This window comes from Phocoena phocoena, chromosome 16, assembly GCF_963924675.1.
Source record: "Phocoena phocoena chromosome 16, mPhoPho1.1, whole genome shotgun sequence".
In the NCBI taxonomy this organism is placed as follows: domain Eukaryota; kingdom Metazoa; phylum Chordata; class Mammalia; order Artiodactyla; family Phocoenidae; genus Phocoena; species Phocoena phocoena.
The window spans coordinates 46,679,015-46,697,306 of NC_089234.1; the positions used below are offsets into that span (position 1 = coordinate 46,679,015).

An 18,292-nucleotide genomic window follows, 5' to 3' on the forward strand; every position below is an offset into this window, starting at 1 on the left:
GGGACTGTGTCCAATGGGGGAAAGCTTGTCTTGCCCTTTGCAACCTGTAGGGAAGACAAGTTGAAAGAAGACTTTGTTCCTTATAATGCCATTGTTTGAGGAAGTTAGGAGATCAGAGCCTAGTGGTGTGCAGGGCCAGCCTGGCATAGAGAAAAAGCCAAAGGCTCTGCAGTTGGACAGATCTGAGCCCAGAGCAGCTCTGCTTCTTACTTGCCATCTCCCTGGACATTTTACTTAGCTTTGGTCCTTTCATCTGTAAAGTGGGAGTAATACCAGCCCAACTCCAAGCGTTGTCATGCGTCTCAAGCAGATAGCTCACAGAGTGAGTACTCAGTAGAAGTCAGTTCTCTCTAAGAACTAGAGCTCGGTGCATCTTAAAGCTGAAATACTACTTTGAACAGTGTCTTCAGTCACTCTAGATCTGTTGGTAGAACTCACACTAGCTGAGAACCTTCCCTGTACCACTCACTCACACCTTTATACTGCCTAAAAGAAAGGGATCAAGGAAGATATCCTTAGGAAAGTTTTTTGTTGTTGTTTGTTTTAAATCAAAGCTTTCCTGTGTTGGCGGCAAGTTTTGTAGTGGTCAGTGGAAAAGCCCTGAGAGATAAATATCCATTAGTTCAGCGTGACTAACGTATTTCTTTTTCATGTTATAAACCACAGCAGACAGCATACTTCATTTCTTCACTCCTCACTGCTTATTTTCCTTTGAAATGCTTAGCTGTGACAACTCTATCATATTTCTAAAATCTCTGAAGATATAGATTCAAAATTCCCTTTCCAGTTTTTCTCTTTCTTAAATGTTTTCTATTATAAAAGTAACAATACCACAACATAGTTTTAAATATAGCAGCTTAAAGTATCCACAATTCTACAGTGTAAGCCAGCTGTAATACTGACAGATTTCCTTACCAGTTATTTTTCTGTGTATATTTTATACATAGTTAAAATAATAGCATTCACATCATTTTTATCCTGCTTTGAAACCCATGTGGTTACATGGTCTTAATAACCATAATTTAAAACATCTGTACGATAGTCAAACATGGATATACATAACTAAGTTATTGTTGGACATTTAAGTTGTTTCCTGTTTTTCACTAATAGAAATCATTTTGTGATGAGGCCTGTATGATTAAGATTTTTTTAATGTTGTATTAAAGGGTGTGGTTTTTAAATAATTTTTGATACATGCTAGTAAGTAGCTTATAAAAAGTTTACACCCATTTATATATCTACCAGTAATATATTAGGGAACTCATTTCACTGCACCCTTGTAAGCACTGAATGTCATTCTTTATATTTTTCCCTTCATTTAATGTCCTCAATGATTTCTTAGAAGCCCTTCTACAGATGAGAGGAGGACACATGTCTGTGAAGTGCATGATGGGATGTCACGCCTTAGGCCCGGGAGACCCCACTAGACCGTTGGGCCTTGAACATGTCCCTAAGTAGCCATCCTGCTATTTTATATACTTCATCTCTGACCCAAGAAGCACAGAATCCATGCAGGGGCATTTGAGCCAAACAGAAAGTGATGGCTAGTTATCTAGATACTGAGCATTTCTATTCCTCCCACTCGAGACACTTTTTCTTCAGAATTAATGAGTTAAGGAAAAAGATCTCCCTGTGCCCCTACAAAGGGTCTTGGTCTGGACCCCAGGTATGCCCCTCTACCCCCTCTCCTGACCATTGCAGCAACTTCCTCCACTGTGCTTGGTTTCCAAAATCTCTCTCCAGCACCTCTCCTGGATTTACCTCCAACTGAGTGGCTGGCATGCAAGATGACATTTTTTGCCATCCTTGATCTCTAGGTGCTTTATGCTGCTTTCATTCTTATAGCCGTGTCTTAGGAAGGGGTTTTAAGTGCATTGAACTGCACCAGGATTGAGGAATAAACAAGCAGGGGGCTTTGATTTGCCCCAGGGTACATTCACCTTAGACCCCTGGTTCATCAGAAAACCCGGGCAGTAAGATGAATTGAAGATGGGAGATAGAACTCAGTTAGGAAACATCTTCTATATTTTATTTCTTTTTCTGTCAAGGAAGGGTTTAATGTTAATGTTCCCTCATGCCCTAAAATACTGCAGTCGTCTTTACTTTCTGGAGAGTATATTAGGCCCCAAAATACTTGACAGGAAAGTCACAGGGTTTTCTCTTTCTTCAAATAGAACAAAACCCCTATTCACATGTTATAACCCAGTCACCACCCTCTCTGAAAGCCAGGCGTGACCTAGGTGACCCCCGTGCGACCTCTGCCCTTGCCGTGTTTTGCCTCCATGACCTGGAGTAATTGCCTTGGCCTCTTCATCCCTAGGATACGCTCAACATCTCCCTAGAGTAGCTTATGACAAAAACTTGAAGGCTAATCAGCTCTGAAGAAGAAAAGCCCTCAGTTAGGAGAAGAGAGTGGCAAGGGGAACGTTCCGGAAGCCAGGCTCTCCAGTGCCGGCCAAACCACTGACTTGCTTCTTAAATTCATTTTGCCTCTCTTGCTTTAGACTATCTGTGTGTGAAAATGACTTTGGGAAATATTTTGTGTGTGTTTTTTAAATTTATATAGAGGAAATGTTTAAGAAAATGATAGACATAAATTATAGACAGTTAAAAACTGAAAAGAAGACTTTAAGACTTAAAAGACTTATGGTCTCTACACTTCACTTGAACTGGTGAAATCCCAACACCAGTTGCCTCTTATAAGTTATGTATGTAAAATGCAATACCTCAAGCAACTAAAATCTATACAAAGAATTTATACCAAAAAAACCCAAAATACTATAGACAAATCAAAGTAGAATTTTAACAAATCTTTCAGTAATGCAAAGGTAGGCAGGAAAAAGAGACAGAAATGAACAACAGAGGAAAAAACAGGAAATGAGAAATGAAATGGCAGACTTATGTCCTAACATCTTGATAATGACATTAAATGTGGATTGTCTTCTTTACTTGTAATAGCCCCAAACTAGAAACAAGCAAACTTCCCTCAAGAGGCAAGTGGTTAAACCAGTTCTGGTATATCCATATCATGGGATACTATTCAGCAGTAAAAAGGAGCATATGATATACACAACAACTTGGATGGATCTCAAGGGCATCATTCTGAGTAAAAAAAGGCCTATCTCCAAAGGTCACAGACTCTACGATTCCATTTATAGAAAATTCTCTGAACGATAAAATGGTAGAGATGAAAAACAGATCAGTGGTTGCCATGGGTTAAGGATGGTGAGCCGTGTTAGAGGGTGGGCATAACCAGGAAGTGGTAGCATAAGAGGTATCTTTGCTGTGATGAAAGTGATTGCATATGTTGATAGTGGTGGTGGTTTCAAGAATCTACACATATGATAAAAAGGACAAAGAACTATGCATACATATCATACCAATGTCAATTTCCTGGTTTTGAAACTGTACTATAGTTACATAAGATGTAACCATTGGTGGAATTTAAGTGAAGGCTGCATGGGGTCTCTCTGTATTATTTTTGCAATTTCCTGTGCATCTATAGTTATTTTAAAATTTAAAAAAATCTTACAGACTATATGCAGTAATAAACAGATCTTTCTGTACCTGCCAAGTGCTAATTTATGAGTAACTATGGCAAGCTTAAAGTTCCTCAATCATTCTGAAGAGTTAAGGCATTTCAGGAGAAAGAACACCTTAACTTCAGATCACTGGCCTAGCTTAAAATTATCCATGTTGATCTCACCCTTGAAGATTCCTGAGAAAGATGTTAAAATAATAAAAAGACAATGCATGGCTTCTCAACCCATGTCCCAGGTTTTCTGGTGGTGGCTGGGTACAAGTAGCAAGTGGGGTGGGGGGACCGTGAGCCAGCAAGTTGCTCCTTTCACAGTTCTGGACTTTAACGCACCTGCCCACTGCCCTATGGAAGCACCTTGAAAGGGTGGACAAAGGGGCCAGGCCTGGTGCAGAGATCAGGGCTTAAGTTAGGCTTCTGCCTAGAAACAGGTCTGAGGTCATGGCTAAGGACAGAGCTAAGAGGAGACATGAACAAGTAAGACAAGGACACGAATGGGGGCCAAAACAAGGTCTGAGCAGGACCCAGGCAGAGCTCACCACAGGTCACTGAACTCCACTACCCATTGCCTGTTGAGCCAGACATTTGAGAAGCTCCACAATGCCAGGGCATTGGTTATCCCACCAGGGTGTTTAGTTCACCTCTGGTTCCAGTGATTCTGCTCTAACCCGAAGGTCTGAGCTGTATAGCCCCTACGATTGCCCTCCCAAGGTGTGCTTTACCAAGAAGCCCAAGGAGCATGTTTCCCCATTCAGTGATGGACCTGAAAGTTCTCTTTATCAAAGTAACCATGCACATTACAGATTCTCAGCCTCCCAACTGGTCATCAGTGATGCTCTCTGGAAGAGTAGGGACTGAGAAGGCAGAAGTGGTGAGGTAGAGTACTTGAAATTTAGCCTCCAGGCTGCTAGCAGTGGTGCCCTGATTATCGTGGAAGAATCATCTTCTTATGGGAATTTACAGCTTCTTATGGTTGGTTTTCTAAGTTCTTTGTTTTTCATTATTTTTCAAAGATAATCTGTAAAGGAAACTCATTCTCTAAAGGAAAGCTATAAAGGACAGTACATACTCAACTGCAGAACTTCGCGCCAAAAAATGAATTTCATCCTAACCATTACATTTAAGTTAGCTATACAACTGAGAGAACATTTCAGAAATTACAGACATGCAGATACAGTAAGGCCCCAAATATAAACACTGCCTCACAACCAACAGCTTCTTCCAGCCCAGGGACACTTGTCTTGATGGCACAGCAAGTGAGTATTTCAGAACTTGTCAGGGACCATGGCTGTGGAAGGATGCCTTTAGCCCATTCAAAGGTGTGTGCTGTGTGCAACAGAGATTTGAGAGAGGAAAGGCCAGACAGGCAACCGGGCCTTGTATTTTCCTGAGTTTTCTAAACTCTGGGCTCAATAGGAACTGAGATCACTGGGAAGCAGTAGAACTGAGCCAGATCATGCTAGCGTCCCAAAGAAATGTCTGTACAGCAATAAGCCCAAATATTGGGGCTCTATTTTTTCAGAGAATCAATATAGAAAATTATATTCTGTAGTGCTCTTTTTTTCATTTTTTATAGAAAGGGAATTGCCTTCTTTGTTACCCACTACCCTATTTACTCAGTGCCAAGAGAAAGTATGTTCCAGAACAAAAAAGTCCCCCAAACTGTCTGTTTCTTGTGATCTGTCGCTGACAAATGATGTAACCTAGCACAATTGTGTGGTTTTTCTTAGTTTCAGGACAATTACAGTGACTAGATCATTCCAGGTACCTGATATCACATCTATGTTTTTGTCCTTTAAAGGAGTTCGGGAGGAATTTTTAAAGGATCATCATACCCTGTATTTAGTTTTGAAACTGTTTCCAGCCCTTTGTGGAAAGGTACAGATAACTTTAAGTATAAAGATGTGTGTTTCTTCACATATTCATTTTCAACTAGCTTCCCTTTCCCTGTAACTTCAGCTATTCTCACGTCTCTGCAGAGCCTACCTATGTCTAACGTCATGGAGTTTTCTGGCCATCAGACACGTATCCAGGGGCATCTAGCTGGCTTTACATTAGAAGCCCCTATATGCTTGCAGAGCCTTGCACCTCACAGATGTCCGATTATGCCACCATGCTGGCTTCAGAATGGTCTAGTCTTGTACCATGGGGAGACAGAGGAGGATTATGGATCCCAGGCTGACCTCAGCTTTGCAAGTATTTTCTATTTGGGATTCAGGCCCATAGAACATCCTTGGAATTCAGTTATGGAGGCAGCCATTGTCACCGAAATTCTAGGCAAAACTCTGGTATCCAAAAGCTCTGGTTTCCTGTACATGGGAGATGGCCTCTAGAGGGGCCAGATCAGTCGTGAAGAGCTGGGGGTTGAAGATATGAAAACCTGTAGCACAGGCCAAGCATCTTGGGCCAGGCGAAAACCTGCAGAATGGATCATGCACTCCTTCAGAGAAGAGAAGCTCATGTTTGCTAGAGTGTGAAAAGTGCAGGCAGGCATTTTGAAAGACTCGGTGTATGAATTGGGCTTTGTCCTTGGTAATCCAAACAAAAAATGGCCAAGTTCATTCCAGGCATGGGGCAATGGCCAGCCAAGCCTTTCTAAGGCTGGGAGCCACTACTGCCTTCCCCTCTGAAACTCACGTAGGCACACTGTGGCTGGTAGGAGAAGGGCTGGGAGAAACTCAAAGAGCTGAGAACACAAACGCCTGTATTTAATCAACTGCTCCATAAACATGCCCAAAATACACAGCAGTTGATTCTAAAACTAAGCAAAGGAGTTACATTTATTGAGCACCTACTATGAGCCCAAATCAGGTTGATCCCAAAGTCCATGGCTGACCACAGCAGCACAGCCTCACCACACGCCCTGGCTGCTTGGGTGGTCTCAGAGCCTAGAACCAGCTCTTTGGCTTCCTCATTTTGTCAAAGCTCTTCTTCCATGAGCTTAGATATGTATTTCTCTGGAGCACCTCTCCCTTGACTTTTGAAACATATATCCAATGACCTACATGACATCTCCACCTGGATATCTGAGAGGCATCTCAAAATCAACACGTCCAAAATCGAGCCCCTGATATCCACTGCGCCACCAAAGTAGTTCCTCGTGTGGTCTTCCCCATTTCATCTTCCAGTTGCTCAAGCCCAAATGCTTGGTCTTATCCTTAAGTCCTTTCTCTCACGCACACATTCCCCACCCACACTTGATTTGTCAACAAATCCCACCAGATGTACCTTCAATCATGTACAAACATGTCCACAATCTGAGCACTTCACACCATCTTTACTGCCACCACCACCCCCAATCCAAGCCAGCATCATCTCTCACCTGCATTACTGCAAAAACCTCCTAACCAGTATCCTAGCTTCTGCCTTTGACCTACTATGTTCTATTCTCAACACAGAAGCCAGAGTAAGTCTTTTAAAATGTAAGTTAGGTCACAAGATCCCTCCAATGTTTCCCATTTATTCAGAGTAAAAGGCGACCCCATTAGCATGAGCCCCCAAGGCTTACATGAACCCTGCTCCCTCTCTCATCTCTGCTCCCACTGACTCACTGCACCCAATCACTATGGCCCCAGCCAAGCCCACCACACTTCCCCTCGGGGCCCTTGCACTCCTCTTCCCTTGGCCTGAAATGTTCTTTCTTCAGTTATCTGAATAACTTGTTTCCCCACTTTGTTCCAGTCTTAATTCAAATATTAACTTTCTGGGTGAGGTCTTCCCCTACCAACCTAAGATTTCAAACCCTACCTCGATGGACTTTGGTTGTTATCATTATCTAATATGCTTTATATTTCATTCATTTTGCTTTCTGTGTTTCTCACAAGAATGTAAACTCAATAAATGGGGAGATTTTCAGTATTTTGCTTGTTTCTGTGAAGTAGCGAACACTACACATAAGAAGCTATGGGTAAATCCTTTTAAATAAACTGATGACACCCATTCCATAGTCATTATAAATACTTTGCACGTATCTCCTCCCTGCCCTAGCCCCACATACTCCTGGAGAAAAACAGCAACCACTGTCCTCTTCCTATTCCCCTTCCTAACTGAAATAAAAGCACCTACCAATCCGGAACTACTGGCCTTCCAGAGAACTGGGTACTTGTAAAGGGCGGGGGGGGGGGGGGGCACTTAGGAAGGGGCCGTAAGCAACTTGTTTCCTGGGAAAGATGCTCCATATCACAGACTCATAAATTAGCATATGCTTTGCACATCACTGTACATTTATTTATTTAGCTTCTGAGTTTTCAGAGCCTCGAATAGCAAGGACAGACCTGGGACTGCGCACACCTCAACCTGAGGGCCTGACACCAAGGCTGGGCCTGGGCTGCCCCCTCTACGGGCAACCTGCCCCCACCCACCACAGGCAGAGGCGGCTTCCTGCCATTTTGGTCTGAACAAGCCTCAGAGCACTTGGGACTTCAAGTCTGTTGTAGAGGTTTAATTGGCAGAAGGAACTAGGGGAGTAGGATGAGGGTTGTACGAGGATGGGAGAGAGAAAAATTAAGCAGAAGGCAGACTGACACGCTCTTTGCATGCCTTCTTAGCAGCAGGGTCAGGCCAATGAAGAAAGTCAAAGCAAGGCCAACACCTTGCCCAGAGAGCATGGCTGGCCTCCTCCCTGCACCTGTTACCTTAGGTTGAGCGGGTCCTCCGTGAAGCCTTTTCCTTTCAAGCCAGGTTGGAAAGAGCAGAAGCTAGACAAAAAGGGAAAGGATTATTCTATCAGCAGAGTCAAGACTCTTCCACCACCATGGGAACATTTTCAGAGGCAGGCTAGAGGTTGGGTTTATTCTTGCCCTTCCAGTGGGCCCCATTTGCCCCTAGATCAGGGTGTACCTCTGAGGCATCCCATCAGCACCCTCTGCCATTATATGCTCTAGCCTTAATAATAGCAATGATAACAATAAAACAATAGTTACAATAAAAATTACATGTTTTAGAGACCTCCTCTGGGCCAGCGCTGGCATTTCCATTGCTGATTTTAGCAGCCACTGTAGTACTCTAGGGACAAGTGCCATCTTACTTTCATGCTCTTTGAACAAGGGTGGGGTGTGGTTGGCACTATTCATTGTCTGAGTTATGGATGTATAAGACTTCTAGCTCGACTGTGAAAAAAACGTTGTTTAATGCACAGAAATCACAAGGGAACAGGAACCTGAGGTTCAGAGTTGCAGGTCTACTTCTTCGGTTTGGTCTAAAACGGAACCTGAAGACATTTTAGGAGGCGATATAACAGTAGTCCTTCGAAGAACCTCAAACGGAGAATCACAGTCAATGGAGACGCACCCAGAGCTGGCTCAGACAGCCTCTCTGCGAGAGCTGTTTTTCTCCACTCTGGCCCTGCCCTTGGGACCCAGCAGCTGATCCTGGTGCCAGTGACTGGCCAGGGCCGACAGGAAGGTAAGGCTAGAACCTCTGAGCACAAAATGGCCTGGGACATGCAGGCCAGGGATGTCAAATCTCACCTCAGAACTTTCAACCCTAAGTGGAGCTAAATGTGACCACTTCTCTCTTAATCCAGCTTCTGTGTGGTCTGCTTATGGCTAGGAGTCTGCCTTTCCTTTGGCCTCTTCTAGATTCTCTGCAGATCTACGTATCTCTAACTTTAATAATATAAATTTAAAATTTAAACTCTAGCTTAAACTCCTTAGATTGATAAATCTCTTTGGATAAAGAGAAGTTAAACTAAAGCAGCATGCTTCTCTCTTTAAGAAAAAGGATGTTCCGTGCAGAAGTGGGAAATCAGTTGGTAGGAATACTTTCCAGTAAAATATGAAGTCAGAACAAATAAAATTGGCAACTGGGATCTAAAAGGAAGATTAAGCCAAAATAATTACTTGGAAAAATTTAAAATAAAGCCGGAAAATTCTGGAAGGCCCATTAAATATGTTGTGTCTGCACATTTTTTTCTCCCTTCAGTTATTACGGTCTCAAACTACTTCAGTTCATGAAACAGAGCCAGTTCCCCAGGATTTAGGGAAGGAGCTTTTATAGTTTTCTCTATACTTTTTTCCATCACTCAGCAGTTCTGTGGGTAAGTTCTTTCTCGTGTCTAACCTAAATCCTGCTCACTGTGGGTTGGGAACAATTCTCCTGAGAACAGAGCCGTCCCTCTCCTATTGGGTCATGATTAGTCTCCTTAGCGGAGGATTTTCAAACCCTTACCTTTTGAAGACCTTACTCCGATCGCTGTTGTGGAAGACAAGAAACTTGGAATATCCGTTTCGGAAAAAGATCTCCAGGGCAATGTCCTGTAAAGAGAACCCCTTTTACTGCTCTGCAGTTTCCTGGAATGGAGAACCAACCCCCCCACCCCCTCACCAGGGCAACAGAGCCATGGCTGTGGGTCATTTGGGACTCTGTGTCAGGTGTGAAAAGATTTCAATCTAAAATGGAACCAAAAGATATGAAAGGGCGAACCTCAGGCATGCGCCCTCAGAAAAACGAAACTTAAGAACTCAGAGACTGATTTCCCACAAATGCCTGTTTTACAGAAGATCGAGATTTACCTTGTGTGCAATGAACATCCACCAAGAACCCCTCCCATCCTCAAGCCAGTGAACTTAGAGCTTGGACTCTGGCTGGACGCCCCCACTTGTGCTCCTTGCCCATAGATACAGCTGACCCTCAACGGATCCGCCTGTAGCTCCCGACAGCCTGTGTTTCATGAATGGCTATTCCTGAATTAACTCAATTTCTGGTAATTCAAGCTTGCCTCAGTTTACCTCCTTATCTAGGTCGACACAGGACTTGCAACCTCCTGCAGGGGATATGAAGACCTTGGTGACAGTGACAAATGGGGTCTCCACAGAATGAGTAGGAGGGCAGGAGAACTAAGGGCTCCTTTGGCTGAAGCAGGAAACAAGAGCCCCACTCCCAGGGCAAGCGAGGAGGGGACAAAGAGAGGAAAGTGCCCAGTAACACCTCCAGACACTTTTACTTCCCGGTCAAGGGTTTCACTTCCTGAACCAAAGGGTCATCTTACCAGAAACACTAGGGGAGTGGGTGCCAGTCCCAATCTGGGCAGCATCTTACACCAACCCCCAGACTTGAAGGCACAGGGTGCTTTGCCAAACCACTTTGCTGAGCCATTTTGACGTGGCCACACTGACATAGCAATGTTCTTTCAAGGGTATTTCGTTAATGCCTAAATGAACTCTACCTGCTTTCCTTTCCTCCTCCCTCCCCTTCCAATCTATAAATAACAGACTTGGAATAGTGATAGAGTCAGTCCACATATAGGATCAGATGGGGTTAGCCACAGAATACCCAGCATTTGAGGGAGGGCCTAGGAGAGGTGAGGCCTGGGCATGGAAGGAGAGACGGGGAGGGAGAGGGTCAGACTCAAAGATGGGGTCCTGCATCCAACAGCAGTCAGGTCCTACTCCTGCCTGGCTGGAAGTGAGTTCTCAAAGTCCAGTTCATTAGATTCCTGAGCAGAGGGAAAGTGTCTGTAATGATAATGAAATACCCCTCTCCTCTGTGGGTATACATAAGGCCATAGATTTGTTTTCTACAAATAGAAATATAAACACTGTACAAAGAGATGATGAATGTAGAATTTATGAAGGCTACAGCTTGTCCCAGCAACCTTAAGTGCCCAGGCTCTGACTTTCCTCTGGGAGAATCTAGGGCTGGACAAATGGTGGCCTTGCTCATGAAGCTCTCCCAGCCCCACTTGGCCATCACACATGCTCTCCCACTTCTGGTTTCCACCACGGTCAGGCTAACCAACCATCTGGAAACGATCCCCTTTTACTGGGGAGAAAGACACTCACTTACTGATATCTATTTGCTACTATATATAACCTGTAAGTAGACATACAATTATTTTTAAAAAAAGTGTTTTTTTGAGTACTTGTTATGTGCCTAAAATGTGCTAAGTGCTGCTATATATGTAATGGTGGAAAAGACAAGACATGGTCACCTGTTCCCTGGAGGGAAATGGAAGTCCAGAGAGGTGCCTGACTGTGCCAAAGCTGCAGGGCCGTGCTCAGGACTGGGCCCATGCTGGCTGTGGTCAGAACTATCAGGGCAGGGCCTCCTCCACCCGCCCCTTTCTAGTTCACTCTCCTTTCAGAGAAGGGCACTAAGGGCAGGCAAAATGAGAAACAGATCTTTGTGGGCAAAAGCAGCGGAGAGGGAGGGAGAGGGAGAGAGCTGGGTCAGATGTCAGCAGCTTGCTGGACCCTTGTCTGCAGGGCAGCTGATCCTCCCTAGAATGAGCCCTCCCGCACCCCCCCACCCCCCCACCCCCGCACTTTCCCCCCCCAGCCCCCCTGCAAAGGCTCCCTGGAGCTTTAGTTTCAGATAATAATAATGAGGCCTCCAGCAGGAGGATCAAGGGACAAAGAAATTTACAAATGAAAGGCACACTTATTCTGTTCCCGAGGGCCTAGCACTGTCCCTGTTGGCCTTTGCAGAACTGAGACCCTGCAGCAAGGGTGAGCAGGGAGGGATCTAGGCTCCTCCCCACCCCCAAGGGTGGTCCCTCATCTCTTCCTCCGCCAGCTGCCTGGGAGGCCCCCCGGGCACGGATGCAGCTTTGCTATTGCTGAGGTTGGGCTGGTGAAGGCAAGATGTGCTTGAGGCCAGTGGGAGCCCCAGAGTTCTTCCTCCTTTTGCCACTGAAGTGATGCTCCGAAGCCACGTGATGTTTCTCCAAGGCGGGGTATGAGAAGCACGTGGTGTGACTAGCTGACAGCAGAGCTCTGCCTCTGGAAGGAACTAGCTCTGTTTAGTACCTGGATGAGCCCTTGAATGCACTGGACAGGGCTCTGGGATCCTGGTTGGAGGGGACAGTCAGGAGATCTCTAAGACACCTGGCTCAGGAAATGACCAGGAGCTTGAAGGTAGCTGAAGCTGTGAGGAGGGCAGAGGGTAGGGGCTGTGGCCTGGGGAGGTGTCCACGTGCTCAGAACAGAGGGCAGACTGGTACTCAACTCTCAGTCACTGGCTCTGCCACGAGGCAATGGAGCTGCCCTGTCCTGTATTTCTGAATCTCCAAGGCAGCTCTGGGGCATGTCAAGGGGAAAATAGAGCAAAGAGGCTGGATCCTAAATGACACGGTAAGAGAGAGAAGGACCCAGTGGCCAAATGGCAGGGACTGTGGAGAGAGTGAAACAGAAGGCAGAACTCCATCCCAGCCAGGGGACCAGCCCAACATAGGCCACAGGGATTCACAGGCGTCTCAAAGGGCCCTGGGCTGTGCACAGGTGAAGGGGGTCAGGGAGGCGTGTCCCTCACATTCAGATGGGGCGTCAGTGGCACCTGGACCACCTGTGCCCGGAAGAGATGGTCCTCTCTCTGGCTCCGTCCCGGGACACACCTGCAGGAGGAAGCGCGCCTGCCGGAGCTCCCTGAGGTCACCGTAGCTGCGGCGCTGGCACGAGTAATGGTCGGAGGACCTGTCTTTGCTGCACATGTTGAAGATGAACGGATCGCTAATGCTGAAAACGAAGCAAGACACGCAGTCAGAGGGTGTCTGGTAGGCTTGTCCCCCTGCAGGCACCGTGCATGGCCCACCTGAGTTTCTGGACACACTGGAGGATGTGTCAGCCCCCACTGACCTAATAAACCCTGTCTGAGCGCCTGTCTGTGTCAGCCATGCCCTGAGGAGTACGGCGGATCACTGCCCTCACCAGGGGAGGGACAGCAAGACAAAGGGCCCACCTCCAGGACGGATAATGACACAGCGTGTAAGTGTGAGAAGACTCTCTGAGTACAGGGGTCAGAAATGGGCTGGGGGTTTATGGGGGAAGAGTGAAAGAGATGTGTAGTTAGGTCTGGAGAAATTTCAAGCTCCTGGAACATGAGGCAGAAAGACAAGCCCTGTCCAGCATGGTGTCAGGCAACACGGAGCCCTGGGGGGAACAGCCGTGTCAGTTGGGCTAGCACCTAGTGTAAAATGGGACAAAGGGCCAGAAAACTCTGAGTCTTCAAAGAGGCAGGTGGCAGGGCTGACAGCACTGATGGGCTGCAAGACGATGACCCCAGCGTTAGCAGTGGACCCCAGAGCACCGTGCCTGGACCAGGGACTAGCGGCATTGTAGAGAGCAGAGGATGGGCCGGCCAGGCCAGACGCCGGATGCACGCTCCTGGAGGTCAGAATGACTCCCCGTGGGAAGAAAGGGAGAAGGGAGGAAGGAGGAGTCATGAATTTGACTAAGTATTTATCCCCAAAAGAACAATTTTTAGGAACATACATATCGATAATTACCTTAAATGTAAATGGACTAAATGCTCCCACCAAAAGACACAGATTGGCTGAATGGATACAAAAACAAGACCCTTATATATGCTGTCTACAAGAGACCCACCTCAGACCTAGAGACACATACAGACTGAAAGTAAGGGGATGGAAAAAGATATTCCATGCAAATGGAAACCAAAAGAAAGCTGGAGTAGCAATTCTCATATCAGACAAAATAGACTTTAAAATAAGGACTATTAAAAGGGATAAAGAAGGACACTACATAATGATCAAGGGATCGATCCAAGAAGAAGATATAACAATTGTAAATATTTATGCACCCAACATAGGAGCACCTCAATACGTAAGGCAAATACTAACAGCCATAAAAGGGGAAATAGACAGTAACACATTCATAGTAGGGGACTTTAACACCCCACTTTCACCCATGGACAGATCATCCAAAATGAAAATAAATAAGGAAACACAAGCTTTAAATGATACATTAAACAAGATGGACTTAATTGATATTTATAGGACACTCCATCCAAAAACAACAGATTACACATTTTTCTCAAGTGCTCATGGAACATTCTCCAGGATAGATCATATCTTGGGTCACAAATCAAGCCTTGGTAAATTTAAGAAAATTGAAATTGTATCAAGTATCTTTTCTGACCACAACGCCATGAGACTAGATATCAATTACAGGAAAAGATCTGTAAAATATACAAGCACATGGAGGCTAAACAATACACTACTTAATAATGAAGTGATCACTGAAGAAATTAAAGAGGAAATAAAAAAATACCTAGAAACAAATGACAATGGAGACACAACGACCCAAAACCTATGGGATGCAGCAAAAGCAGTTCTAAGGGGGAAGTTTATAGCAATACAAGCCCACCTTAAGAAGCAGGAAACATCTCGAATAAACAACCTAACCTTGCACCTCAAGCAATTAGAGAAAGAAGAACAAAAAAGCCCCAAAGCTAGCAGAAGGAAAGAAATCATAAAAATCAGATCAGAAATAAATGAAAAAGAAATGAAGGAAACGATAGCAAAGATCAATAAAACTAAAAGCTGGTTCTTTGAGAAGATAAACAAAATAGATAAACCACTAGCTAGACTCATCAAGAAAAAAAGGGAGAAGACTCAAATCAATAGAATTAGAAATGAGAAAGGAGAAATAACAACTGACACTGCAGAAATAAAAAAAATCATGAGAGATTACTACAAGCAACTCTATGCCAATAAAATGGACAATCTGGAAGAAATGGACAAATTCTTAGAAATGCACAACCTGCCAAGACTGAATCAGGAAGAAATAGAAAATATGAACAGACCAATCACAAGCACTGAAATTGAAAGTGTGATTAAAAATCTTCCAACAAACAAAAGCCCAGGACCAGATGGCTTCACAGGTGAATTCTATCAAACGTTTAGAGAAGAGCTAACACCTATCCTTCTCGAACTCTTCCAAAATATAGCAGAGGGAGGAACACTCCCAAATTCCTTCTACGAGGCCACCATCACCTTGATACCAAAACCAGACAAGGATGTCACAAAGAAAGAAAACTACAGGCCAATATCACTGATGAACATAGATGCAAAAATCCTCAACAAAATACTAGCAAACAGAATCCAACAGCACATTAAAAGGATCATACACCATGATCAAGTGGGGTTTATTCCAGGAATGCAAGGATTCTTCAATATACGCAAATCTATCAATGTGATAAACCATATTAACAAATTGAAGGAGAAAAACCATATGATCATCTCAATAGATGCAGAGAAAGCTTTTGACAAAATTCAACACCCATTTATGATAAAAACCCTCCAGAAAGTGGGCATAGAGGGAACTTTCCTCAACATAATAAAGGCCATATATGACAAGCCCACAGCAAACATCATCCTCAATGGTGAAAAACTGAAAGCATTTCCACTAAGATCAGGAACAAGACAAGGTTGCCCACTCTCACCACTCTTATTCAACATAGTTTTGGAAGTTTTAGCCACAGCAATCAGAGAAGAAAAGGAAATAAAAGGAATCCACATCGGAAAAGAAGAAGTAAAGCTGTCACTGTTTGCAGATGACATGATACTATACATAGAGAATCCTAAAGATGCTACCAGAAAACTACTAGAGCTAATCAATGAATTTGGTAAAGTAGCAGGATACAAAATTAATGCACAGAAATCTCTGGCATTCCTATATACTAATGATGAAAAATCTGAAAATGAAATCAAGAAAACACTCCCATTTACCATTGCAACAAAACGAATAAAATATCTAGGAATAAACCTACCTAAGGATACGAAAGACCTGTATGCAGAAAATTATAAGACACTGATGAAAGAAATTAAAGATGATACAAATAGATGGAGAGATATACCATGTTCTTGGATGGGAAGAATCAACATTGTGAAAATGACTCTACTACCCAAAGCAAACTACAGATTCAATGCAATCCCTATTAAACTACCACTGGCATTTTTCACAGAACTAGAACAAAAAATTTCGCAATTTGTATGGAAACACAAAAGACCCCGAATAGCCAAAGCAATTTTGAGAACGAAAAAAGGAGCTGGAGGAATCAGGCTCCCTGACTTCAGACTATACTACAAAGCAACAGTAATCAAGACAGTATGGTACTGGCACAAAAACAGAAAGATAGATCAGTGGAACAGGATAGAAAGCCCAGAGATAAACCCATGCACATATGGACACCTTATCTTTGATAAAGGAGGCAGGAATGTACAGTGGAGAAAGGACAGCCTCTTCAATAAATGGTGCTGGGAAAACTGGACAGGTACATGTAAAAGTATGAGATTAGATCACTCCCTAACACCATACACAAAAATAAGCTCAAAATGGATTAAAGACCTAAATGTAAGGCCAGAAACTATCAAACTCTTAGAGGAAAACATAGGAAGAACACTCTATGACATAAATCACAGCAAGATCCTTTCTGACCCACCTCCTAGAGTAATGGAAATAAAAACAAAAATAAACAAATGGGACCTAATGAAACTTCAAAGCTTTTGCACAGCAAAGGAAACCATAATCAAGACCAAAAGACAACCCTCAGAATGGGAGAAAATATTTGCAAATGAAGCAACTGACAAAGGATTAATCTCCAAAATTTACAAGCAGCTCATGCAGCTCAATAACAAAAAAACAAACAACCCCATCCAAAAATGGGCAGAAGACCTAAACAGACATTTCTCCAAAGAAGATATACAGAATGCCAACAAACACATGAAAGAATGCTCAACCTCATTAATCATTAGAGAAATGCAAATCAAAACTACAATGAGATATCATCTCACACCAGTCAGAATGGCCATCATCAAAAAATCTAGAAACAATAAATGCTGGAGAGGGTGTGGAGAAAAGGGGACACTCTTGCACTGCTGGTGGGAATGTGAATTGGTTCAGCCACTATGGAGAACAGTATGGAGGTTCCTTAAAAAACTACAAATAGAATTACCATATGACCCAGCAATCCCACTACTGGGCATATACCCTGAGAAAACCAAAATTCAAAAGGAGTCATGTACCAAAATGTTCATTGCAGCTCTATTTACAATAGCCCGGAGATGGAAAGAACCTAAGCGCCCATCATCGGACGAATGGATAAAGAAGATGTGGCACATATACACAATGGAATATTACTCAGCCTTAAAAAGAAATGAAATTGAGATATTTGTAATGAGATGGATAGACCTAGAGTCTGTCATACAGAGTGAAGTAAGTCAGAAAGACAAAGACAGATACCGTATGCTAACACATATATATGGAATTTGAGGGGAAAAAATGTCATGAAGAACCTAGGGATAAGACAGGAATGGAGGCGCAGACCTACTGGAGAGCGGACTTGGGGATATGGGGAGGGGGAAGGGTGAGTTTTGACAGGGCGAGAGAGAGTCATGGACATATACACACTAACAAACGTGGTGGGGTGGATAGCTGGGGGGAAGCAGCCGCAAGGCACAGGGATATTAGCTCGGGGCTTTGGGACAGCCTGGAGGGGTGGGAGGGGGAGAGTGGGAGGGAGGGAGATGCAGGAGGGAAGACACATGGGAGCACATGTATATGTATAGCTGATTCACTTTGTTATAAATCAGAAACTAACACACCATTGTAAAGCAATTATACCCCAATAAAGATGTTAAAAAAAAAAAAAAAAAAAAAAAAAAAAGAACAATTTTTTCACTGGAAGTAACTGAAATACCTTCACATAACCCACCAGATGAAGCTTTCTACCACCAATACAAATGGGGACTTGAGAAATAAATTTGATTTCAGTATGGACAGTTACATTTCTGATCATCTGAGTTACACAGCAATTTTGCATTGTGTACATTACCACAAAGCGCTGATAAAACACCCTTTTAGCATTGGAGAAAGGAAGGGCCTTCCAAGCACCTCAGCCCTCCGTAAGACTGTGTGCCCACCGCAGAGCCGAGGAGCCCCGCACCAGCACTAGGTGGCAGGAATGTGTTTTACCTCCTCCCACCCCAGCTCCAGGGGCGGCCCTCACCGCCCAGCC

The 18,292-nt window shown here is 44.0% G+C and overlaps 1 protein-coding gene across 1 annotated transcript in view; it reads right to left on the reverse strand.

Moving 5' to 3' along the window:
• Positions 1-18,292, reverse strand: part of WDFY4 (WDFY family member 4) — a 262,852-nt gene that overhangs the window by 63,775 nt on the left and 180,785 nt on the right. Inside the window, 3 exon segments of the mRNA XM_065893727.1 lie at positions 8,173-8,235; positions 9,707-9,792; positions 12,870-12,990. Coding sequence (XP_065749799.1) covers positions 8,173-8,235; positions 9,707-9,792; positions 12,870-12,990 — 270 coding nt within the window.